Source organism: Pelodiscus sinensis, chromosome 6, assembly GCF_052426305.1.
Source record: "Pelodiscus sinensis isolate ZL-2025 chromosome 6, ASM5242630v1, whole genome shotgun sequence".
NCBI classification, from domain to species: Eukaryota; Metazoa; Chordata; order Testudines; family Trionychidae; genus Pelodiscus; species Pelodiscus sinensis.
The window spans coordinates 81,403,984-81,431,906 of record NC_143057.1 but is presented as its reverse complement, the minus strand read 5'-3'; the positions used below and the strand labels follow the sequence as shown (position 1 = coordinate 81,431,906).

The window sequence follows — 27,923 nt, the reverse complement described above, 5'->3', positions numbered from 1 at the left end:
AGATTCTGGCCAGACTGCACGTGGCAGATCCAGACCTGCCAGCAGTCTGCATGTGTCTAGACTACAGGGTTTCGTCGACAAAAGTGGATGTTTGTCGACAAAACTATACCTGCGTCTACACTACCGTTGAGTTCTGTCGACATAACCCTGAGCTTCCCCTCCCTCTTCCTCCCCTTGCTTTCCCCTTCCAGCTCTCTCCTCACAGTTTTTCCCCTTCCCTCTCCCACACTCTCTCCTCCCCTCTCCTGCCTCCTTTCCCCAGTCTCCCCAGAGTTTCATTCCTCCTCCCCAGTTTTGTTAAATAAAGACAGTTTGTGTTTATGAAAAAACGTCTTTTATTTGACATCAGGAAGGGGGCTAGGGAGGGGTAAGTGGAAGGATGTGAGGGAGGAATGGGGCACGAGCCCCCAGTGGGGAGGACTGGGGTGGCACTGAGGGCTCCTTGGGGTGGACGCTCTCCTGCAGGGCCTCCTGGATCCTGACAGCCCCCCGATAGACCTCCCCAGATGGCAGCCTGCAGCAAGTGCAGGCAGGCTGATGGCAACGACCCCATGAGACGCACTGGCGTGCCCAGGGGCAGCTCTGGCTCCATGTGGCAGAGTGCTGCGGTGTCCCAAGTGCGGGCACTTAGGGCACTCCAGGACAGGACTGCATTGCTATCCCTCATCGAGGTAGACAAGCAAGCAGGGAAACTTGAGAACTGTCTGTCCAGGGTGGGAGTAGGGTCCCTTTAAGCATGGAGATCAGTTAGCCTCAGGCAGCAGCCCCACACACTAAGTCCTAACCTGATGCCCTGCCGGCACTAGTTCCGGCCAGCCTTAACTTCGGTTCAGGGTCCACTCAGTGTGGACGCGCTATTTCGAAATAGGTTTTGTGTATAGATGCATTATTTCGAATTAGCTTAATTCGAATTAACTATTTCGAATTAAGTTACCTTGAATTAATGCTGTAGTGTAGACATACCCCTGAGGAGTATGATATAAATGTCTAGAGAGACAAATATACTACCATATATTAGAAAACACTATTACCAAGCATACCTGTAACTGAAGTTTTAAAACATTCATAACTCGGTTATTTTTTAGTTTTTATTATTCTGTTCCTTTGATAAGAATATTTTAGACCGAGATGAAGTAAAATCAACATAGGTAACAAACTTACCTATGACAACTAATTTAAATATATTTTGAAAGCATAATTACTATTCAGATTTATCTAAAATATACAGTGAATTATTTTATGTATACAACAGTTAACTCATACAATACATAATAAGAATTGCTGAGGTTTTTACAGAAAGCAGACTGTACTGTGATTAACATTTTAATAATAGCAGAATACTAGGAACTAAAAAAGAAAATAAATATATATTTTAACAGAAGATTCATTGCACTCATCCATAAAGGATCTTTTATCCCATTTTTATTGTTAATGCAGAAGAATGACTTCCTCATCCTACCCTTCCCAAGTTAAAGAACATAAAATGCTACCACATGTACAATACACAAGCAATACAAAGAAAAAACACTACCTTGTTTCCATTCCTTTCAAGAGTGGAAAATACTGATTATTTTATTTGTCCATGTAATTTCAGGTTACCAGATTCAAAGGATACTGTTCAAATATTTTTCAGAACTGTGTCAGGCAAAGAGCATGGACTTGAATCTATGTTTCACACATCTTATATGAGTTTCCAAACCACTGGGCTTAAGAGCTGCCACTCCAAGGACCCAACCTCCATGACTTTATGTAACTTCTCTTTAAACTCTGTTCTAGTTCTAGCCTTCACAGCCTCCTGCAGCAAGGAGTTCCATATGTTGACTATTTGCTTTGTGAAGAAGAACTTTCTGTTATTAGTTTGAAGCCTGCTACCCATTCATTTCATTTGGTGTCCTCTAGTCCTTCTATTATGGGAACTAATGAAGAACTTTTCTTTATGCACCCTCTCCACACCACTCATGCTTTTATAGACCTCTATCATATTCCCCCTCAGTCTCCTCTTTTCTAAGCTGAAAAGTCCCAGTCTCTTTAGCCTCTCTTCATATGGGACCTGTTCCAAACCCCTGATCATTTTAGTTGCTCTCCCTTCACCCACCCTCTCTCTTCCCCTCTCCCACCTCCTTTTCCCAGTCTCCCCGAGTTTTGTTCAATAAAGAGAGTTTCTATTTTTGAACACACGTGTCCTTTATTTTGTACATCAGGAAGGGGGTAAGTGGAAGGAGGTGAGGAGGAATGGGATACGAGCCCCCAATGGGGAGGACTGGGGTGGCTCTGCAGGCTCCTCGGGGTGGAAGCTCTCCTGCAGCCCCCCGATTGACCTCCCCCCCGGATGGCAGCCTGCGGCAAGTGCAGCCGGGCTGATGGCCGAGTGCAGTGATGTGCCGAGTGTGGGCACTCAGGGCACTCCAAGACAGGACTGCTTTGCAAGTGGGGAACCCCTGAGAACTGTCTGTCCGGGGTGGGAGTCGGGTCCCTTTAAGCACAGCCCTCGGGTAGCCTGAGACAGCAGCTCCATGCTCTAAGTCCTAATCTGATGCCCTGCCGGCACTGCTTCCGGCCATCCTTAACCTCGGTTCAGGGTCCACGCAATGTGGACATGCTAGTTCGAATCAGCAAAATGCTAATTCGAACTAGTTTTTAGGTCTAGATGCACTAGTTCGAATTAGCTTAGTTCTAATTAACTAATTCGAATTAAGTTAGTTCGAATTAGTGCTGTAGTGTAGACATACCCTCTGTCACTGGGCCAATGAATATTTAACTATTTACGCAAAGCAGAACAGTTCCAACAGGAGAGATACAGACGCTATAAACTAACCTCATCGTAGTGCTGCAGAAATCATTGTCAATGTTTCCATTGACTTTAGTGGACTGGGAATCAGGCCTGTTGTTCAAGATTTGCTTACCACTACGATGTACATCAAATTTATGGAACAGGAAATCTTTAAGAAAATTACAGGTAAAAATTTTTGTATAACTGACCACGTGCCAACCACTTTTTACCCAGTCTTATACTACACTATTCAATTAGTGTAGTATAATAAAGTGAAAATAAAAACTATGTGAAGGATCAAGAAGTTTCTAAATAGAACTGAGTCTAATGAATATGAACAACAAAGGAACTGACATAGTTTTCTCTTTTTAGTGAGACCCAACCAAAACTAGTAGAGGAAAAACTGTATTTTAAAAGGAAATACCAGTAGCATTTTTCATAATAATTCTTGCATCAAATGTCCAAATTAGCAATTGATACTCCTTCCTATTCTCCATACTTCTGAAATACTAGAAAAGTACTTGGTCAAACACTAAGATGCCCTAAAAGAAAATCTGTTCTACACAGTCATTTAATTACAGAACAACTAACAATAATTCTTGAACATATACAGTAAGATTCTTAAATTTTATAAATTAATGTAGCTCCAGTGACTGATGGAGCTACAGCAATTTAAATCAGCTGAGACTATAGCTCAAAATATATATGAATAACAAGGCTCAGATATCACATAAAAGGGAGAGAAAAGAAATATATCTGGAATTTGGCTTTATAATGAAGACTCAAATGAACATTTTCTCCCATTTACCTGACTACAATATCAACTGTAAAGAGCTAACGTTATTGTATTCTTATGCTTAGACAGGAACTCTTTTCACCTATATTTCTACTTCATGTTAATATTTAGCTCCTGTCTAGTGTTTTTACATCTGTAGATTTCCAAGTGCTTTACAACAGAGGCAAGTACTATTTCCCACCATTTCATAGATGAGGAAACTGAGACACAGAGATGCTATAACAAGACCTAGCATCACACAGCAAGTCAATGGCAGAGTGAGGAAAAGAATATAGAATTCCTGGCTCCTATTCCCAGGTCCCATCCAATTAATTATACTGCCCTCCCTCTTAGACAACTTTTGTTAAATAGAAAATATCTACAGCTGCTGCTAATATATTTAGCTCAAAATTATTAATCAGAAATACAGTCTACTCCGATGGCAATATTGACCATATTTGTTAATTTGATATACAGTGACCTTTTTCTCTTTCCTCCCACTTATTTATTATTAAAACATGATTTGTATATAAGCTACCCAAGACTCTCCCTGGCTATAGAATCTTAAAATACTATGGGCATGGTCTTGCAAATATATAAACAGGTAACATTCTATATAAACCAAATATTATTTGAATATGACTACTCCCTGCAATCTCATTAAAACAGTATTATTACAATTTTCCAAATGTGTATCACATAGTTCAGCTGATAAAAGAGGAAGACAACATAATAAGTGTGTTATGCCTGTTAAAAGTATTTTGTATTGACACTTTGTGTCATGTGATCAGTCCATTGCATTAGGCTGGAGCACATTGTAAACACAGTCAAACTTAACTGGGAGAGCTATTAGAAATATGTCTATATTTAAAGAAAAAATACCATATAAAACTATACTACTATATTGTGTGGTAAAAATGTACTTGAAATCTAATTATATGGAAACTACACTAGCTTATTATAATGAACTACTGTGAAATATAACTGAGATAATATTTAAGTAGGGAAGTTTTTTCTGATTTTTCTTGAACTATTTAAAAATAATTCTGTTAAGTTGCAAGTTTCCACAAGATCAAATTATACCTTTATATGGAACAAAACAGAAAGTATTCATGCTAGACAATGATTTTCAAATCCTGATGCTGTATTACAGCTAATATTAAGGAACAAAATCTGGCTGCTATCACAGTGTGAAGCTGTCAATTTTAACTAAAGGGAGTAGGTAAAAAAATATTCCAGTTCTATTTTTCCTAATACATTCTCATGACAGATCCATGGAGGAATAAAACTTTAACTCTTTGAAGAAAGACTAATGGCCAGTGAGTTAAAATCCCAGCAATGAAGTAGTGTGGCACAGTCAGTCCCACTCATGGATCTCAGACTGCTGTTCCATCCACTATCCCACAATTTAGGGGCTGTGGTACAAGTCTCACTTGCCTTTTCTTGATAGAAATGTAGCCGTGTTAGTCTGGTGTAGCTGAAACAAAATACAGGACTATGTAGCACTTTAAAGACTAACAAGATGGTTTATTAGATGATGAGCTTTCGTGGGCCAGACCCGATCTGAGGAATTGGGTCTGGCCCACGAAAGCTCATCATCTAATAAACCATCTTGTTAGTCTTTAAAGTGCTACATAGTCCTGTATTTTGCCTTTTCCTGGCATTTGGATTTCAGTACCTTGACAAAAAAAAGAAAAAGAAAGAAAAAAAAAGAGAGGGTGTTGGGGCTGATGTCTCTGGCAAGTTGGGCTGAGTAAATAGTCCTCCTAAGCCACCGGCTGACGTCTCTGGCCACCTGGGGGGGAACCAAGCTTCCAAACACTCCCTGTTGGAGCCCCTCACTTCCCTCTGTGGTCTTTGGCAGTGCTGACATTGCTCCTCTCCTTCTCAATTGTTAGTTCCTCTCTACCTCTACTCTCCAAACTCCTTCTCCACTCCCTTTCATCCTCCTCCACTGGAAAGCTTTTTAAAGAGGTCCCGTGGCATCCTGAAGTTAGCTCACCTGGCTCTAAATTGATTTATAGCCACCCTGCCTCATCTGCTCCTATTTAACCAAACCGGTTTTTTTTCAGAGCTGTCTTTCTCCCCTTCTATTAAGCCCTTTAACCTGCCCTGTCACAGTAATTAATGTAAGTTAAAAGGTAGGTAGGAAAGCTCATCTCTTTTACCTCTCAATTACAAACCTAAATCTATTAAAGTAACAGATCAATTATGTGTAAAATATTACTTATACCTTAAAAAGTACTGAAATCCTTTATTAATAATCACAGATAATACATAAAATTATATTTATCCTTGTTTTTTATAAAAATAATTCTAAAATTCATGTGAAATAAAAGAAGTTGAGGTCTATGAAAAATAACAAAAATCTTTGTAGCAAAATCTTTGTGAATCAATATTTCATACTGGCAGGAAATATTCCATAAAAGATAAAATAAATATAACTGAATATGTTTCCACAGAGAAAACATTCCTCTTTTCTTCTAACAGCTCTCCACTCAAAGATTATGTCTACAACTGTGCTAAAAATTATACTGTAGTTAAAGGCAGAGTCCTTGCATATAGATTGTCTTAAAAGAGACATGAAAACATTCCATCTTTTGACCAAAATTATACTTTATAGAAGTATAATATAGATATAAAACCTCAAAGGGATGTTTTAAAATACAAATATTTTTATACTGTACATTGTCATTTGAAACAGATACTCAAGAGATGCAGTAAACTACTCTTATTATTAGATTTGGTGCACTGAAATTTAGGCATAAATTTGTCGTGGAAGTATTTTTTTAATTAACAGGTTTCTGCTGTATGATATACTTTAAATAGAGCCGCAGAGGTAGTGCAACAAACAATTATCACAGATAACTGAAAGGGTTAAATGAAACATTGTGGCTCAACAAAACTTGAAGTTTTATTTTTTTCTAGTGAGCATTAAAAATTAATTCCACGTTAAAATTAAATGACCATGCTCCTATAACAGCACCCCTCAACAGTTTCTCTCAGTTTACGTTTTGTACACAAGAAAATCTTGGAGTATGTGCACAAGCCTTCTTCAGCTTTGAGCATACACTTCCCCTCTAACCATTAATAATTCAAGTTATCACCACTCTCAAACACTGCATGTAAACTCACTGTAAAATTAACCTCCTCCAATAAACTGCATTCTAAGCAGCTAAACATGTAAAAAAGAAAATAATTTGAAACTGCTTTATAACTTTTAACATGTAAAAAAGAGAATAATATAAAACTGCTTTATAATTTTTATCCTTAGAAAATATAGTTCACTGCATAATATTTTCTGCACTTGTAAACTATTTGGCATAAAAGATTTGAAATAAGAAAGAACAATACTGTTTATATATTAAATATGAACGATGCAAGAAACATTTGATGTTATCAAGAAGGATATATATGAGCAAGTATAATCTCCCTTTTGGACAAAGACAAATGTTCAGCAGCAGACTAAAAAATAGTACTCTCAAAACCACAAGTAAATATGCATGCTGTATCAGTGTTAACAATAGTTTTAATGTTAGATCCTAACATCATTCCTACTTATCTTGAAAACTCCACTACTAAGTAGTGCTTTTATATTCTCTTGAAGATACACAATATTGCACACTTCACATCTAAAATTAGATCTCACCCACTGTCTGGGTGCAAAAAGGAGGGAACAGAAGGAATCACTCCAGAAAGCACCTCCTGCTGCTTCTGCTGCTGCTAACACTGATAGAGTAAGTCTACACAGCAGCATTATTTTTGAATAACTGACGTTATTTCAAAATAACAAAATGCATATCTATATAGCAAGCCATTATTTCAAAATAATGTAGAGACAGAAGACTTCTTACTCCTACTCCTGTAACTCTCATTCCACAAGGAGCAAGGGAAGTAGAAGGAAGAGTGTTCTTCCCTTGACTTCCTACTGTGTAGCCACCTCCAAAAGCCGAGTTAAGCTATTTTGACTTCAGCTATGCAAATGATGTAGCTGAAGATGTGTATTTTAATTCAACTTATACCCTGCAGTGTATATGTGCCCACATATCAGAGGGGTAGCCGTGTTAGTCTGAATCTGAAAAAGCGGCGAGGAGTCCTGTGGCACCTTATAGACTAACTGAAGTGTAGGAGCATAAGCTTTCGTGAGCAAAGACCCACTTCGTCAGATGCATCTTTGCCCATGAAAGCTTATGCTCCTACACTTCAGTTAGTCTATAAGGTGTCACAGGACTCCTCGCCGCTATGTGCCCACAGAGACTTCAAAAAATCCTTTCATACTATTCAATACAAATTGTATTCAGTCACCACAATATTTTTCAACTTTAGCTATGCAGAAAGTGTTTTAAAATTAAAGGTTTGAGAAACATATTTTTCTCTGAAGAATCATCTGAAGAAGTGGGTTCTGCCCATGAAAGCTCATGATACCATCAACATGTTTTGTTAGTCTTTAAAGTGTTACTAGACTATTTGTTGTTTTTAAAGTTTTTCATACTTTGAAAATGTTTATTAACTAAGTAAATAAGTCTCACATAAAATTCACATATTGTAAATGAATGTCAGAATTAAAACTAAACCACCATACACCAGTAGTATAGTTTCACTGTCAGGGTTCTATTTGAACCCCACATTTTGTTTATAATTAGAGAGCATTTGCGTCACTTGTGTGTATTATGCAAATAATATACCTTGCTCAATTTTTGGGGCTATTTATTAGCGATTATCAAAACTCAGAATTTCTATTTTGTGGGAAATTTCAACATTTTTACATCTATTTTTGTTCCAAATTTGAACAAGAACAAATACTTTCATGACATATTTATTTAGAAATTTTTTAATTTTCTATTTTCATGATCTTTCAGTGATAATAGAGCTTAATGTGATGTCACATTCGGGCATAATATCTTATTACGTAAAAAACCGTGCTTACGGGCTACTTAGTACACATGGAAACTTCTTATCTTATTTTGTAGATCAAAAGTCTCCTGTTTGTGTTATAGTGAAACAATTTGATATTTGTGCAAAATTAAATTTACACTATCAATGTTTAATAAAATAAAATTATATAAATATGTTATTTTTGTGACATGACTTGCCATAGTATTATTTTTAATATTATAAACTAATATTATTGACTTACCCTGAAATAACATAGAAATAATAAAACTATAATAATTAAAAACAAAAAATACATTTGAAACTTAAATTTCATTTTGAAACGAACTTCCAAAATTTTCTAAATATAATTTTCCAAAATGAAAAGGTGTTTGGAAAAAGTTGTTTACATTGAACATTTTGTCAAAATACTTTTTGTTAAAAATTCAGTTTCTGATGCAAAGCTGTTTCAATGAACATTTTACATCTCTATTATTTATTAGAAAGGATTTTGTTTTTTAATATGCTAAATATTTACATATTTATAACTTAAAGTACCATCAATGGAAGTATTCTGATACAAAGAAAAATGTATTTCAACTCAATTTTGAGATCTGGATTCATAATAAAGAATATTCACTTACTATGTTGGGGTTAAAAGTTACTTTTCTACCATGAAATAGAAAAAATAATTTCTACTGTGTATCACAGATACAATAAAACATCTTAATTTGGTTATTCAAACTTCCAGCATCTGTAATGAAAGTATGAAAGTGACTGCAATGCTCTTTTTCTACACCTACAAATGAAGTGCTATGTTTTTAACCCAATAGACATCATTCCTGTTAAAAAACAGCAGTCATAAAGACACAGCTGTGGTAAAATATACTCTTTAAAGTTTTGCTCTTACTGCTTCTATAATACATATGATAATAATGAGCAATAATGTTGACACAAGCTATATTGATTCAGCTCTTCCAAATACATAAGGAACATACAATCAAATGGGGCAATAAACACAAAAAAGCATCTCCAAAGCACCTCCAATGAACCTGCTAAATTACCTTTTAAGTGATGGCATCCCAAGGCACATCTAAAAATAATCTAATGCTGCAAAATGGACCAAGCAGAAAAGCAGTTAAAATACTGTCTTGCACATAAGTAAATTAGATTGTTCAGATGGGTTGTATGGGACACAGGAAGTGAATTGTATGCATGTAAGGAATGGAGAGATAACAGACTATAGGTGATGTACTGAGTGGTAGGATTAAGGGAGTCACCTAAAAGGATATAGTTCAATGGTTCTCACACTGTGGGTCGTAGCTCCAAGGTGGGTTGCAGCTCCATTTTAATGGGGTCACCAAGGCTGGTGTTAGGCTTGCTGGGATCAGGACTGAAGTCAAAGCTCCACTACCCTGGTTGGTGGGGTTCATGTTACAGGCCCCCCATCTGTGGTGGAAACTCTTGGGCTTTCCACTCCCCTCCCCATCTAAGAGTGGTGGACTTGGGCTTTGGTCCCCCACTCTGGGCAGTGGGCAGGCTTTGTTGTCAGAGGCTTTGTTGCCAGAGGGGGACCCCAGTGCAGTGAAATTTGAGAACCTCTGATATAGCTGACTGAGGGGTAGGAATAAGGGCATGGCGAATCAGAAGATTCAGAACAGGAATGAAAACAGAAGACAAGGAGAAAGCAGCAAGGGACAGACAGATAAAAAAAGCCAACCTGCCAAAATAATATCGTTCATCAGTCACAAGCAAGACTACAAAGACACTGAAAACTGAAGGAGTGATAGAAAAGAGCAAATTATCTGACAAAGCAGAAAGAATAAAAAATAAAAAAATAATTAGAGACAAACAAAAAGAAGAGGGAAAGATGTCTTATTTTGGGGGGCACTAAATGCTATTGGGTTGTGTCAGTATTTCTAGATGAATAATCTGATTTTAGATTCAAATCAAAATGTGTAGATTTTTCCTTTGGTATCTTATCCTTTCCCATTGTTTTCTTTCCTGCCTTCCTCAAGTTGATCTAAATCAACTCCAGAGGTGCCTACATCACTCGATGGCGTGACTTTCTAACTGACTCCCTAATTTGTGGACTCCCCTTTAAATTTTTAATAGGTTGGCCCAGATATTCTACATTTTAAACATTATCACTGATTTATAAAAGAAAGACTACAAAGGTCACAATGCAGCCCCAAAATGGAAGAGACTGGCCAGATTTTTGTACTGGCTCCATTCTTTTTGCACTACTATGGTACAGGGGAATTACCATACTGGATTAAAATGTGAGATCCATCTAATTCAGTATCCTGTCTCTGGCAGAGACCAGTATCTTCAGAGGAAGGTATAAAAAGGCCATAAAGGTAGATATGATATCTTCTTCTCCACACATTAGCTTTCATCCTATTCGCTAATAATTAGAGATTGGTTTAAACCGTGAACATGAAGTTTAATATCCCTTCCAAAACTTTTGATAGTTTTAATTATAACTCTGGCTATTCTTGTCCACTTTTTCTTGGAAAATTCAGTCTCAACAAAACTTGCCATGATAATGAATTCCACAATGTACAATACACTGTGTGAAAAAATATTTTTATCTGTTCTGAATTTGCCATCTTTTAATTTCATGGATTGTCACCTTAACTGTTACACTATAGGGCAATTACTATTCATTATTTTATATTCTGCTACATTTATTATATTCCTATTATTCATCTTCTTTCTAAAATCAACAATCCCGGTCTTTTCAATCTTTCTTCAAATGAGAGTTTTCTTCGTCCATAATAAATCTCGTCACCTTCTCTAAATCCCCTCTAGTTCTGCAATCTCCTTTTTTGAGGTGGATGATCAGGACAGTACATAGTATTCCAGAGAAGCCCACATCACTAATGATATATAATGTCTTTATAATATTTCCCATATTGGTCTCCATCACATTAGAGAGGGTATGTTTACATTACTGACCAGCTCAACAGGCAGTGATTGATCCACTGGGGTTTGATTTATCGCATCTAGTATAGATGTGATGAACTGATCGCTGATCATTCTCCTGTCGACTTTGGCACTCCACCAGAATGAGCACAAATGGAGTTGATGGGAGAGTGTCTTCTGTCAATACGCTGCAGTGAAGACACTGTGATAAGTAGATCTAAGTACATCAACTTCAGCTACACTATTCACAAAGCTTAAAATGTTGCATAACTAAGATCGATATCCCCCCCATAATGTAGACCAGGCCTTATATGTCCTAATTTCATTTGCTTTTTGAACCAAAGCTGCACATTCAGCTGAGGTCCTCATTGAGCTTTTTACAAAGATTCATAGCTCCTTTTCTTAGACAATTATAGTTTATTATCACAGGAAAAGAAGTAGCATTTGTGATAGGCTGGACCACAGAAATACCGTTGGGATTGTCCCGCAGTGTGCTGATCAAGCAGATGCCCACCTTCCTGCCTACCTTGGTGCTCCCCACCACTGTGTTCTGCTGGGACAGAAGCTCTGGTCTCCCCAGCCAAAGCACACAGTTTGGGTTACCACCCCTCTTATAAATAAAAAAGAAGTATGTGCAATGGCTGTAATTATTTACACGGGGCTTGATAACAAACAAAAAGTTTTTAATTAAGTATAAAAAACAGGATTGTGATTTATATGTGATTAATATGATTAATATGAAACAAAAACAGGACTATGTAGCACTTTAAAGACTAACAAGATGGTTTATTAGGTGATGAGCTTTCGTGGGCCAGACCCACTTCCTCAGATCAAATAGTCGGTCTGGCCCATGAAAGCTCATCACCTAATAAACCATCTTGTTAGTCTTTAAAGTGCTACATAGTCCTGTTTTTTGTTTCAGCTACACCAGACTAACACGGCTACATTTCTATCACTATGATTAATATGTGATTCAAGTGAAAACAGACAGCTCAAAGTAAGTTCTCTAAGTTAAAATAAGCAAAAGACAGTAGCTAATTCCAATATACTAAAAAACTTGTGGCATGCAAATTTTTACCCTAAACAGTTGTTCTTATCTCAGGTAAAATGCTTCAAGTCAGAGTTGGTCTTTACTCTGGCTTGGGTCTTCCCAGATTTCTTCAAAGCCCTTTGTTTTCAGGTTTCTTCATGTGTAGCCACTTAGGGGTGCCAGACAGTTTCAAAGGGCCAGCTGAAGACAAAGACCTTCTAAGATTTTTAATTTTGCCACTGGAGGAACTTAATGAAACTGATTCTCAGAATGCTTATTAAGAACACTGGTAACTTTCATTTCCTTTATGTACTATTTGAATTTATTTTCCCTATTTTTCTGTAAAATAAATGCTAGACATGTTGTGCTAGTTCATAGTTTTTATTCGGTATGTTATATGACACATTCACATAATTTTGATTACAAGAAATTAAATCATGTTGATTTATATGGCACAAAGACCAATTAATTATTATAATATAAAGACAAGCGAGGACAATATAGTTTCTCCTCTATTTCCTATTTGTAGAGTACTATTTTATCTTTATAAAATATGACCTATTAAACTGTATATTTTATTTTATTGTGTATGTCTATACTTATTAGGGTACATCTAGACTACCGCGTTTTGTCGACGGAAGTTTTGTCGACAGATACTGTCGACAAAACTTCCGTCGACAAAGAGCGTCCAGACACATTGAGTTCTGTCGACAAAGCAAGCTGCTTTGTCGACAGAATTCCGTAGTCTGGACGCAACGTTACAGGCAATAACACCTTCTGTCGACAGAGTTCTGTCGACAGAAGGTGTTATGCCTCGTAAAATGAGGTATACCAGCGTCGACAAAACTGCTGAGTTCTGTCGACGTTATGTCGACAGAACTCAGCGGTAGTGTAGACGCTGGTATAGTTTTGTCGACAAAAGTTCACTTTTGTCGACAAAACTAGGTAGTCTAGACACACCCTTAGTTATAAAGTTGAAAGTGACTTCTTGGCAATAAAAATACTTGTTGATAAAACATCTTAAATGATTAATAAAATTATTCAAAAATATTTCTTTGTTGAGAGTAAATCTCTTCCTATGCCTGTATCTAAATTTACATCAATGTCTTTGATTTAGAGTGTCTGCTTCTATATTAATCAAGTACAAGTATCTATAGGAATAAGCAAAATGCATAATTGTCTAGGTGTCTTCAACTTCCTCCTCTGTTAGAGAGATTACAACGTGATAACTGGAGAATGGATAGGCATGTACTCCCCTCTCTAATATGTCAGCAAGAAGAACTAGTGGGATCTTTGTGAAAATTCATGGAGATGTGGCCATGGCAAAAGGTAGAGCTACTGGAAATGACACTGGCAGAGTAAGCAAATCTGACTAATCTCCTGTGGCAGACCTTGATGGGAATATAAAAATATTCTTCCTTCATTTCAGTTGAATAAAGGATCTTTGAAAGGCCATTTATCTTTTCTACCTGTCTCAGGTTTATTCATTCTTGCTCAAAATTCCTTTCATCTAACCTGTTAGACATAATGAACCTTGTGCTGTACATTGGGCTTGCTGTTTATAAAGAATAAATTGGAATGTTATCTGAATTTACCTCCCCTTTTATATCCATTCAATCCCCCACTACTAATTGAAGTCCTCCTTGACTATGTAAATGAATAGAACCCCCAACAGATTTTTTAGGTCTGTATTTCCTTTTTGTTTTCTTTCATTATTTAGTAAACAAGCCTTGTTTCTCCACTTCTTTCTCATTATGTCTAATAGTTCACTAGAATATTTAGAAACTATCAGTGAGGGTCTACACAGCCAGCTTAATTTCAAAATAACTGACATTGTTCTGAAATAACAAAGAGTGTGTCTACACTACAAGCTTTTTGAAATAATGTCGAGCTGAAGCATTTCTGACTCTCACTATTGGTAACCCTCATTTCACGAGGGCTGTGTCTAGACTGGCCACTTTTTCTGGAAAAGCAGCCACTTTTCCGGAAAAACTTGCCAGCTGTCTACACTGGCCTCTTGAATTTCTGCAAAAGCACTGACGATCTCATGTAAGATTGTCAGTGCTTTTGCGGAAAAACTATGCTGCTCCCGTTTGGGCAAAAGTCTTTTTCCAAAAAACTTTTGCACAAAAGGGCCAGTGTAGACAGTAGAGATTTGTTTTCCGCAAAAAAAGCCCCGATCGCGAAAATGACGATCAAGGCTTTTTTGCGGAAAAGTGCGTCTAGATTGGCCACAGACGTTTTTCCACAAAAAGTGCTTTTGCGGAAAAGCATCCTGCCAATCTAGACGTGCTTTTCCGAAAATGCTTTTAATAGAAAACTTTTCTGTTAAAAGCATTTCCGGAAAATCATGCCAGTCTAGACGTAGCACTCCAGTAAGGGAAGTCAAAGGAAGAATGTTCTTTCCTTTGACCCCCTTGCTGAGTAGCCGAGTTAAGACATTTTGATTTAAGCTACACAATTGACATAGCTGAAGTTGCCTAGCTTAATTCGACTTTAGCCCTGCTGTGTAGACATAACCTTACTGTTTAGATTGGGAGACAGGTTCTCCAATCTCTCAGTTGTAGGGGCCTCCTAAAATGGCAATGCCTATAATAGAATAACCTCTGAAACTAAGTACAGAGGAAGAAATCAAATAAAGGAGTATACTAATGAAGTGTTGTGTAATAAAAAATGCCTTATCTTTCGGAGACCTGCTTTCCATGAGTTTATCTCTTTGGAATAAGATTGACTTTGAATAGAAGGTTGGAAACGGTGCCTGAGATTAAGTAATTCTTTTGCAGGGAGCAGTAATTCTTGTGCTAACTTTGTGTTAGCTGATTTTTAGGAAAGGAATTCACCTTCAGATTGTATCACAGTTAACTAAAGAGGTCACTGTTGTGTCCACTAAAGATGGTACACAATAATTCTTGTTTCTCTGCATCATGCAGAATTTTGGATCTGTCTGTGATATACTGAGGCATTTCTATTCTGCTTGGATAAGGTCTTCCAAATCAGCCTGGAGAGGGACAAAATTTTGCTTTAGTGCTGAATGGAAAACACTTTATTGTTTGTTTATTTTCTTTTTTTCTTGCAGTGCAAATGAGGATGAACATCCAGGGCATTAAAATAACTCAACCATTGTTTCAAAAAACAAACACACACACCCTAAAGGGAATAATCTTTCCTGAATTTCTTCCGTAGAGCTATCTAGATCTGATTCTGAGAGCTCTCTTTCTGCTGATGATGACAGAGGATGAGATGCACTCTCTTCCTTTTTTATATGTTGGATTTTTTTTCTTTGATCAGTTGACTGTATGTAAGAATATTAAAACCAAGGACATTAAAAACCAAAAGGACACTAAAATCAAAATGGAGTCTGTGGACTGAGTAAGAAATCAAAATGGAACCTGAAGACTTGAGAGACTTTTGCCACCAAAAACCATCATTTGCACACAGCACATGGCTGTGCACACAGTACTATTGCATTGCACACAGCAGGAAAGTCTGCACCAGGAACTCTCGCTTTGCACTCTTCACTACACCTTTGCACTAGAGACATTCCTGATGTTTTCCCGCCTAGAGATCTTTAAAAGCACAGACCCCTCAGAGAATTGGGTTCGTTTGGTTGGTTCGGGTTCCTGTTCAGTGGCAGTTTCCACCCGGAGGAGGTTTGCTGCTATCGGAGACCGTGACAAAGGCCGGGACCAGCTTCATGACAGACCAGACCCCAACTCTACCACTGCCAACAGGATGCTTCGGTTCACTGCTGTAGCGATTGCTCGGTGCTGTGGACCCTAGCTACCTGCCGGAACAAAGCCCACCACCCAGTCAGTCCTTCTCCGGTTATTGTGGCAAAGGCCTGCTCTGAAGATAAGAACTGTTCACCATCGTGGTGTGTGTGCAACTCACCATCAGTTGCTGTAATAACATCAACAGACTACATCTGGAGTCCTCAGTGTTCCTTTCCTGAGGCTACCTCAAGCCAACGGGTAGAAGGTCCTGAGCCTCGTGCAGTCATCAGACAGACTGAGTATAGAGTTCTCCTGTTTATTTTGCTGTTCTATCTTCTATTGTATCTGGGATGAGGGGTTGGTTTATACCAGTGGTCCCAAACGCAGTGCCCGTGGGCACCATGGTGCCTGCCGGGCCATTTCTATGCATCCGCCGACTGATCAGGGCCGGCCCCACCCCCGGGCACATGGCACAGGGGTGGCGCCAGCCCTGGGCGTGCAGCACATGGGCAGCCCCACCCCCGGGTGCACGGTGCATGGGCTGTGCCGGCCCTGGGCACGCGGCTGATCAGTGCTGGCCCCAGGCGCATGACGCATGGGCACTGCCGGCTCCTGGGCGCGCAGCACAGGAGTGACGCCGGCCCCAGGCATGCAGTGCATAGGCTTTTCCGGCCCCGGGCACGCGGCATATGGGCAGCCCTGCCCCTGGACGCGCAGCACAGGAGCGGCGCCAGCCCCAGGCACATGGCATATGGGCAGCTCCACCCCTCGGCATGCGGCACAGGAGTGGCACTGGCCCCGAGAGTGCGGCGCATGGGTGGTGCCGGCACTGGGCATGCGGCGTGTGCGTGGCCCCGCCCCCAGGCTTGTGTGTGGCCCTGCCCCCGGGTACCCGGTGCGTGAAAGGCCCCGCCCCCTGGCGCCTGGTAGCCCCAAAAGGTTGGGGACCACTGGTTTATACAGTGTTATTTCCTATGGTTATTGTTTGTTGTGTTATCTGTTGTATTCTACAATATATTCTCAAATTCTTACACGTCTGTGTTTATTTGGACTGGAAAAATCCGCCAGTGATAGATACGGTGGTTTCCAGGTCGGACCACCTTCTGGGACAAAGGCATTTTAAATCAGTTTATATCAGGGCCCACTAAATTTGGTTTACTAGTGTACCTTTGCTAGTAACAGATCTTTGGGCTTGCTTGAGGATATGCTCTATCTCTAAGTTTTTTTAATGCTTTTCTTTTCTGAGTATCAGGCTTTGTGTCTTGTTAGCATCATTCTTACTAGAAGATGATGACAAACTAATTTGGGATTGGAAATTGTACATGTACATTTTTTGTCGGTATGACACAATAGGGTATTGGGCACAGTGGAATTTAGTAAGGCGGTGGTAGTTTACCTTGTTTGGGGGTTTCTTTGCATTCTCAGGAAACAACAGAGTCAATTTGTTTCCTTTATTTGAGTTGGAGTGAAAGTATAGCAGTCAAACATTCTTAAGACAAACAATTCTTCCCTCTAGAATAAGACTGACAGAACGTAATCAGCATATTTGAAACTGAAATTAAGGAATTAGACAGGAAGTTAGAATTGATTTAGATTAAGATCTGGTGTATTAGAATTGTAATAATTTAAAATAGATAAATGGTCAGTGGATTGATCTTTTATAAATCTACATTTTAGAGTAAACTCTATAGACAGCAGCCATTAAGATTTTTTTCTGGAGTGTTTGACAGCATCTAACATCTTTATCAACTGGAGAAGCCTTAAAAGAAATTTATTCAGCTTTTCAGGAAACCATTACAATTGGTGCCATAATATAAGCTTATGCTGACAAGTACAAACCCACATGGCATCATTAATCATAGCTATGTCAGTCATCGTACTCAAAGAAATTGCATCTTTAAACAGGGGAAGAGGTGGGAAGGCCTGGCCTGGCCAAATGAAGATAGTTTTATGGGGGGAGGGGAGAGGAGGAGAAGGGAAAGATTAAAACTGCTGCAAAAGAGGGAGTGGGTTGCTGTCTCATCACCTGAGAATTCAAGATTTGAAAAGCACACATCTGTGGGTGGGAAGCCTCCATTTTACACAGACCAAGACTGAGGCAGGAGCCACCCTCTGTCTTGGGTCCCCTTTTCTAGGTGTTAAAATACCATGCTTGATCAACACCTGCTGTGGGGACTAGGCCAGCAATCCCTTTCTAGGAATTTTTCACTTACCACCATACTGGCTTGGGTTCAGTTGGGGTTTTTTTGTCTACCCACAGCAGATTTCAAGAAGGGATTTGTACATTCATGGCATAATGTATGATAGGCCATATGTCACAACTCATTATTTAAATGTAGGGCAAATGTCCAGTGGAGGTACTCCATAGGAACAGTTTTCAGTGACAGGATAAATGCCTTGGGAAGGGACTTAAAGGAGGTTTTCATGAAAAGAACGAGAGGGGGAGATTGTTACAGCATTTTCATAGCTCACGGTAACCCTCTAAAGAGGTGGGGTTGGATGGTAAGGTCCCAGCAATGGATTTTTGCTGGAGGGATGGGATGGAAAAAGATGGGGAGATGGGTGGGAAGCCCTCACTGCGAGTATGGTAAGTCCCAGCAATAAAAGTGTTGGAGGGATAGAGATAAAAAAGACAGGGAGCTAGTAAAAGGCCCCATATATTATTTAAACATGTAATAATTTTTAACATATTGTTAAATATTGCCTGATGAAATTTATGCGAGCACAACTGTTTGCCCAACTGTGTGTCCATTCAATTATATGGGTATGTCTACACTACCACCCTAGTTCGAACTAGGGTGGTAATGTAGTCAACCGGAGTTGCAAATGAAGCCCGGGATTTGAATTTCCCGGGCTTCATTTGCATCTTGCCGGGCGCCGCCATTTTTAAATGTCTGCTAGTTCGGACTCCGTGCCGCGCGGCTATACGCGGCAGAACTAGGTAGTTCGGATTAGGCTTCCTATTCTGAACTACTGTTACTCGTTCCACGAGGAGTAATGGTAGTTCAGAGTACTACACTTGTTGGAAGCCTCCTAAAGCCCAAAAACGTCACAAAATAATCTATGAATCCCTATTACACTATGAAGAAAATTAGCAACTATGCTGATTAGAATCAAGTCTTGGAAACTTTAATCCTCATTTAGGCAACACTTTTTTTGAAGTCATCAAGAGGTTTCCTTTAGTAGGGAAGATCAGACTTGGCTGTAGGATAACCAGTAACTTAAAAGAAGTTGCATGTTATTTTAACTATTAGGAAACAGGTTCCGTAGTAAATACATACAGAGTACAATATATTGTGTATAAAATATTCTTTTATAGACTTGCAGTTTAAAATTCTATTCCAGATCTGTTTTGATAATGTCTGAATTATCACCATTCAGTTTAAATTCATATGCAAAAATGAGTTGAAGAGAATTATATAAGTTAGGACATATAAAAATACTGAACACTGGGAACTCAGGTGTGAAAAATACAGCGTTTTCAAAGAAAGGTTAACATAGTACAAGGTTGAACCTCTCTAGGCTGGCACACTCAGGACCATACCAATTCCAAACAAGCGAATTTTCCAGACCACAGAAGGTCAATATTGTCTAGCAGCATTACTAACACTTCCACTCTTATTGGGCAGTTAGAGGACATTCAGGGATAAATTAGAGCTACAAATAACAGCACAGAACACTTAGAGATAGGACCAGTGGCTGTTAAATTTTCTGGGACTGTGGAAAACTTGGCCATGCTCATGAAAAGTGGACCTCCGACTAACTAAAATGATTCTGGAAGACGGATGTTTCTGGACCAGAGAGTTCTGAACTAGAGAGATTTGACCTGTTGTGACATCTTTCTGGATGTTACAGAGTGAGTTAATTTTGACTAGTGTTATTTAATTAAACCTTACTAAAATGTAGCAGAAAACACTGTTTGTTGACTGTTTGTTTTAATTAAACAGTCAACCCATATTTACAAATATCTGAAGTAGGGGGGAAACATTTGTATTGCTTGACACTGAATATGGGAACTATTTCCAAGCTTCTTCCATTCTTTCCCATGGGTTTAACTTCGACAACTTCTATAATACAAAAGCAAAACAAAACAAAACAAAAACCTTTGATAATATTAAACTGTAAACTGCTGAGCAACTAGAACAAAGAATACTGACCACATTTTAAAGTCCCAAAAGAGTACATTTAGAAATCAAATAACTGGAAATTAGAGTTAAACCAATTCTATGTTCATCAAACATATGCAATAATATGTTGATTCTAATGCAGTAACAGGCAATGAATCTGAATGTCTGTCAGATCAAAATTAAAAATTAAAACAGAGGTCTTGTTGTGTCAGAAATTGAAGTTGTTTTCTGAAGCAGCCAGTAATTCTAGAAGGGGTTCAGAGGGAAGGCATAAACAGCCTCACAAGGTCTGTCATGTGAAGAAATAGACAGGGTTGTATCTTTGCCTATAGCAGCTGAAAATCAAAAGAGAATGTTAAAGAAGTTCCAATTTAAAAAAAAGTATTGCTTAGCTGTGAGGGAGCTCCAGAATAATGGTAACAATGGGATGTGAAAAAGAGGAGGTGAAGAATCTGGCGGGAAAAAAAATGCATATTTCATCTAGCCTAATCTCTGTTTTGGCATGGACATTTTGGATAGTTAAAGAGAGCAATATTTCAGTCTCGCTTCTATCATTTCTGTGTACTATATATTAAATGGTACAGTTAGAGTGAAAATAAAAGAAAAAAAGGAGACCTAAATGGCTCATGGGATTGCTAGTAGGATACAAAGCCACAAGATCACAGATTCAGTCTGACCCGGGGTCGGTAGTGATTGAAAGTTGATGCTATCTGGCAGATATTTGGTGGCTTATGGGAAATGAGTTGGTTGTATTAGTCCCAGGGCTGAGGGGACATCTGTCCACTGTACAGAAAAACCGACAGGTAAGATTCTAATTGGCATCCTTGTTAACAGTTTCAGAGCAGTCAAAATTGAATGTGCATTAAGATACAGAAAAAGAAAAAAAGAAAGCAGATATCTGACACCGTTAAATATGAAATAAAAATACAGTAATAGAAGATTCTACACTGGCTTTTTTTATTCACAAGGACAAAGAAACTAAGGCATTAGAACTTTAAATTTCAAAACTTCAATAAGAAAATAACTTTGCAGAATTAATGCAAATAAGGAACTATGATGGATTTTGACATTCCAATGTATTTTTACAAAATTGATAAGTACAAATTCAACAACTCAGATACTTTACATGGAGTTAATGACCTACTTGTTTAATTCCTTAGGTTTAGAAGACAGAATTTCTGGTGTGGGTTCCAGCAATTAGTGTTAATAATTTTTTTACCATATACAAAAATATTTTTTTTATGACATGAGAAACATCACTTCCCATTTACTTCATACCAAACTTATCCCAGATACAATAACCAGTTTTCATTATTTGGGATGGCCATGGAATCTGTTTTTATAACATTTCTACTTTATAACAAATATATCAGTTAAGTATAGGCTTGAGAAAAATGGACATGTCAGAACAATTGCCGAATCTAAGCTGAAGCAAGAACTATTACTTGTGAAAGTTTAATCCCCAATAAATCAATTTATCTGAAAACTATTTTTCAATGTGTGTCACCCTCCTCAACACTCTTTAACATAAAAATATATATCACCATCACCTCACACAAACACATATACACTGTTAGACTTCAGACGGAAAAGAGAACTGTTGAATGATTGAAATGTATTAATTCACTGCTGGAATGAAATAAGAAACCAACAAACATTAAGCAAAAAACTTAAAAAACAACTAATTGTCTTGCAGAACCTTAGAGACTAACAAAACATATAGATGGTATCATGAGCTTTTGTGGGCACAACCCACTTCTTTAGATGAATGGAACTATTAAAGGACCAGTTTCTAAACAAATATGGGATGGGAGGGGGGAGAGAAGGAAAGAGAAGGAAAAGATGGAAAAAAAGCTACCCCTCTGAAGCTTTTAAACATTAAGCAGTGAACAAGAGGCTCTCTTAATGGACTAGCATATCTATACATTACACACCTAAGCAGAGAACCAAGAACAGGAATTTATAGATCCTAGCATCCTGGAATTTTGCATTTAATGAAGCTAAAAGTGAAAGCTGTTTATGATTTCTACTCCCTTCCATAACTTGATTCATAAAGCAACGTGAAAATGACTGCTCCAGATACAGACATCTGATTGACTTCCCAAAGAGGAGCAAGCTGTCAATGTGATAGTAGCTGCCAAGGGAAGAGTAGAAACCACACTCTGTTACAGTATACAAGTCTCGCAGCTAAACACTTCCCGAGGTATGGAAAGGTACAGGGTTCATAACTAGGCCATATACTCACTGATAACACCAGGGAATACTAGATAATGAAACACCTCTAGGTCTACATTTATAAGTAACACAAAAAGAAAAAAAATAGAAGCAAAATGAAACTTTTAACGGTGTATTTCAAAGATTTTCTGTTTGGGTTTTTATTTTTTTTAAACCCTACATAAAGTGTATAGTGTGAGAAACTCCAAACAGAAAGGGTAAGAGAGATGGCCAGCATAGAGCAAACAATCATAACACTCCGCCTTTTCATACCTTGGTTTAGGTCTGACAATGTCACAGCTGACTAACTCTCACTTCCCTACAAGGCACCATCACTGAAGCCTCACAGATAGCTGGAACACAAATCTGATCCACAGAGAGTCAGATAACAGGTGGAATTTTAAAAATGTATAAGGCAAGATTTTAACAATGGCTTTTTAAAATATATTTTATACCATTTACGCTATTAAAATAATAATACTAAATTAAGTTTGGAATAACATAGGTGCTGCTGAATGTCTTTTATCCCTGTCATTTGGGACTATTGATCAACTAGTCAGGCATTGTCACAACACATTATTTTTCACAATAGGCAATGACAACTTTGTGTTCCAATGAACCAAGTGTACAGGTCAATCCAATTACAGTGCTATCAATAGTATCAAATTCACCTACATGACGAAGGAAGGCAAAATTCATTTTTTCTCCCATTAAAAGAAAACACTTTCAAAACATGCAAAAAAACCTTTTAATTTAAAAAAAACATTAAATCATGGATAAAATTATAAGAAAATAACTATTAGAACTTTGAAAATAATTCTGCTGTAACCAAAAAACACATCTTTTAAGATATATTACTGAGAACTTCTTCCTCTCTAGAAAACAGCTGTCAACTTTTCAAATCAATCATTTTTATTTAATAGATTTTTAAATCGGTCCTATGAAATTGAAAATAGCAAAACAAGCAAAATATCTTAACAGAGTTATTTCTGGTATTTCCTTTCTGGTGGATTTTTTACTTTACTGCTTGACACATAATATACCTGATACACATCCATATGTAAGTAAGGAAATTAAAAGCGAAGCCACCTAACAAGATATAAGCTTCACTGGCTCTAAATCTTTTCAGACTACAGTATCCTTACGAGGAGTCTGATTTGTCTGTGTACCCCTCAAGTTTCACATCACTTAAAAACTACCTGCTTATAAAATCAGATATAAAAATACAAATGTGTCACAGCACATTGTTACTTAAACATTGCTTACTTTCCATTTTTGCCATATAATTATAAAATAAACCCTCTGGAATATAAGTATTGTAGTTCCATTTCAGTGTATAGTCTATACCTCTCCATGGATCATCACCTTGTAGTGGTGGAGAGGCTTGTGTGTTCCAGTGACCCTCAGACCGACAAAGCCTGGAGTCATGTATTCCCTTAGAGTCACCCATGGCAGAATGGCCAAGGGGGAGGTTCCAGGAAAGTGTGGTACAAGAAGTCCTCAACGGCACAGCAGATGGAGGATAGCTGCACAATGAAGGTGAAACTGTTGTGTAATGTTACAACAGCTGTGAAGGCAGATGAAGACTGCAGCAGATAGAGGATATCCAATTGTTGTGGTGACCATGACATTGGTTTCTATCTGTCAAGGATAGTGTGGTGACTGTTGTGCAACAGTCACCCCCCCTTTAAAAGAAGTCCCACACAGGCATCTTCCAGTTTTCGGAAAAACAACACCCGCACAAGTCAAAAGACCAGTGGCAATGGGCGAGTGGTGACAGGAACAAGACAGTGAGATCTGTAAGTTCCTAGTCGCAGACCAACACACAGGTCGTGGGTGTGTGAGTCAGTCATCCTGCTCAAGGACAGAGGAAGGTTGAGCATCTTGGCAGCTGCACCCATGACTGAGCAGTCCTTTTTAGGACCAGTCTGCTTACCCCATATGAGGAGGGGGCTAGAAAAAGAGCCTTAAAACAGTTTTGCCTTTTTTCCTCTTGGTTGGATAGCACATCCAGAAGGATCACCACCCCAGTGGGTGAAAATGTAAGAAACTTTTCAACTTTGGAACCTGGAACATACATACCGTGATGGACAACACAGACATTGACTGACCAGAGTGACGTACAGCTATCATTGTTAGTGAATTTAATTGGTTTATCATCGATATTGTATCTTCTCCAAGACAAGAAGAGCTGATGAAGAACAAGTGAGGGAAGAGAAAGGAGGATACACCTACTTCAGGAAGGGAAAACCTTTAGATGAACCTCAATTGTATGGAGTAAGCTTTTCTATAAAGAACAAACTCATAAGGTGCCTCTCTGAGCTGCCAGTTGGCATAAATGAGCAGCTTTTGAGGCTCACCAAAAATCAACAGGCAAGACCCATAAAGAAGATAAGATCATTCTTCTGGGTGATTTCAATGCATGTGTTGGATGAGACTCAGACCCCTAGAAAGGAACAATCGGGAAAATGGAGTTGTCAAAAGCAACTCATATGGAATCCTGTTTCTCACCAAGTGTGCTGAACATGAATTTATCATCATGAACACCCTTTTTCAACAAAAGCACAAGTTCAAAACATCGTGGAAACACCCACATTCAAAGCGCTGGCATCTTCTTGACTATATCATAATTCATGCTTAAGATCGCAGTGATGTACTTCTCAGAAGAGCAATGACAAGTGCTGCTGGCTGCTGGACTAGTCATTGCCTCATTTGATCCACAATGAAAATTAAGATAATTCCCAAATGGAGTCTGCAAAAGAAGCACATCAGGTGCAAGCAGATCAGGTTCAAGATCTGAAGGACCCCATAAGCGTGACCACTTCCAAGCAGTCTTAGAAAAAAAGCTTTGATCAGAGTTTCTAGAAGAAATTGAGGAATATTGGAGCTAGCTAAAAGCGGTAGTCATACCTGTGAGGAAACCATAGGCTACCAAACCAGAAAGCATCAGGATGATGCTTTGTTAAGGATGATGTTGAAATTGAGCAACTCGTCAATGAGAAGAGTATGGCATTTTGTGCTTGGCAGAATGATATAAATTGCAATACAAAGAGAGAAGCCTGGGCTAAGGCGAGGGTGGAAGTCCAACATAAAACCAGAGAATTCAAGAACAAATGGTGGACTGAGAAAGCACAAGAACTCCAACATTTTGTGGACACCTATAATACAAATGGTTCCTTTAGTGCCATTAAGATTATTTATGGGCCAACTTGCCATGGCATGAACCCCCTTCACTCTAAGGAAGGAACCATACTGTTGAAGGACAACTAAGCCATTAATTTTCGCTGGAAAGAACACTTTGAAGATCTTCCTAATCGGAACTGCATGGTTTCAGATGAAATTCATGAGCAAATCCCCCGAACGACCTCCTAGGGATGAGCTCGGAGACCCTCCCAGTTTGCATGAGGTATAAAATGCCATCAAGCAGATAAAGCATAACAAGGCAGCAGGTCCAGATGGGATCCCTGATGAAATCTTTAAAGACAGTGGACCAGAATTAATTTGGCAGCTTAGCCTGCTTATCCTTAAAATCTGGATAAAGGAGGAGTTACCTAGTGAAATGAGGGATGCCTTGATTGTTACCCTCTTTAAGAAAGGGATAAAACGGATAGTGGAAACTATCATGATATCTCTTTCCTTGCTGTTGCAAGCTAAATTCTGACACGGATCCTTGCAACTCATCTTCTACCTGTCAGAACATTTTTTATTGGAGTCACAGAGTGGCTTCTGACCATGTGACAGAATTGCAGATATGATCTTCACTGCATGGCAGCTGCAAGAAAAGTGTCCAGAGCAAAATTGACCACTATACATGGCTTTTACTGATCTAACTAAAGTCTCTGACTCAGTAAATCGTTGCGCACTTTGGACTGTACTTTTGTAGATTGGATCTCCTCATAATTCATGACATGAAAGTGACTGTTCTGAGCAGCACTGGCTCCCAGAGTGAACCTTTCAAAATACAAATAGGAGTCAAATAGGGCTGTATCATCACCCTAATCCATATCTGTGGTCTTTACTGCCACCATTTTTTACCTAATTGCTAGGAAGCTCCCATCTGGTGTTAAAATCATCCAGGGTGCATCTAAACTGCACCATAGCTCGAAATAAAATATGCAATTTAAGCAACGCATATTGTGTTTCTTATTTCAATCTTATTTCAAAATAGCTTATTTTGACAGCGCCAAATTTCAAAATAACCCGCTATTCCAAAACTTTCCTTACTCCTCATGGAATGAAGTTTACAGTGACATTGGAATAGTGAGCCTGAAATAACAGGCTTGCTGTTAAGATGCAGGATAGGTATTTCAGGAATCTTTGGCATCCTGAAACAGTGTTGCAGTGTAGATGCCCCATAGAATGGATGGAAAGCTATTTCGGCTTAGCAGGCTGAAAATTAAGAGTAAGATTTCCATCACATATATCATAGAATACTAGGACTGGAAGGGACCTTGAGAGGTCATTGAGTCCAATCCCCTGCCCTCATGGCAGGACCCAGTATTGTCTCTATAGACTATAATTCCTCCCACATTACGGTATCCTTCTTTTAGCTGAGAAAACAGGACCGGTTTTGGGAGGTTATAGTCTGGCATCTGAACAACGTGACCAGCCCAGTGATGTTGCTGACAGATGATCATTGCCTCAGTAGTGGTGGTCTTTACCTCTTCCAGAACACTGTTAGTGCACCTGTCTTTCCATTTGCTCTTCAGGATCTTGTAGAGGCAGCATTGGTGATACCTCTCAAGGACATTCAAGTGGCTTAATAGATAAGAAATTTGGTGTCTGTTTCTAATTAGATTAAAAAACCTTGTGCTGTAAACGAGCAAAGGCTACACTTGCACAGATCAGATAGTGTTGGATTTCTACATCAATATCTGCCTTGGATGAAAGAAAACTTCCAAGGTAGAGGAAATGATCAACATTCTCCAGTGCGCCTCTGTTGATTGTAATAGGTGGGGCATACAGTACCTCATTAGGAGAGGGCTGATGGAAACACCTTCTTGATGTTGAGGGTGAGACCAAGACATGTATAAGCATCAGCAACCACATTCAAGAAAGTTTGAAGATCTTTCTCAGAATGGGCAAAAACATCATTGTCATCAGCATACTGAAGTTCCACGATAAAATAAAAAAAGAACAAGTTAAAAATTACTTGGAAAAGTTAGATGTCTGCAAATCACCAGGGCCTGATGAAATGCATCCTAGAATACTCAAGGAGCTGATAGAGGAGGTATCTGAGCCTCTAGCTATCATCTTTGGAAAATCATGGAAGATGGGAGAGATTCCAGAAGACTGGAAAAGGGCAAATATAGTGCCCATCTATAAAAAGGGGAATAAGAACAACCCAGGAAACTACAGATCAGTCAGTTTAACTTCTGTGCCAGGAAAGATAATGGAGCAAGTAATTAAGGAAATCATCTGCAAACACTTGAAAGATAATAAGGTGGTAGGGAACAGCCAGCATGGATTTGTAAAGAACAAATCATGTCAAACC

At 38.6% G+C, this 27,923-nt stretch overlaps 1 protein-coding gene across 3 annotated transcripts in view; it reads right to left on the bottom strand.

Annotated features, from left to right (window-relative positions):
* SSBP2 (single stranded DNA binding protein 2) overlaps nt 1-27,923 on the bottom strand; it is a 312,621-nt gene that overhangs the window by 165,839 nt on the left and 118,859 nt on the right. The window contains exon 4 of one of the 3 annotated variants that reach the window (XM_075932203.2): nt 11,379-11,533. The exons of the other annotated variants lie outside the window; for them this stretch is intronic. Coding sequence (XP_075788318.1) covers nt 11,379-11,459 — 81 coding nt within the window. The 5' untranslated portion in view covers nt 11,460-11,533. The remainder of the gene's footprint in view (nt 1-11,378; nt 11,534-27,923) is intronic. 3 annotated transcript variants of the gene reach the window in all.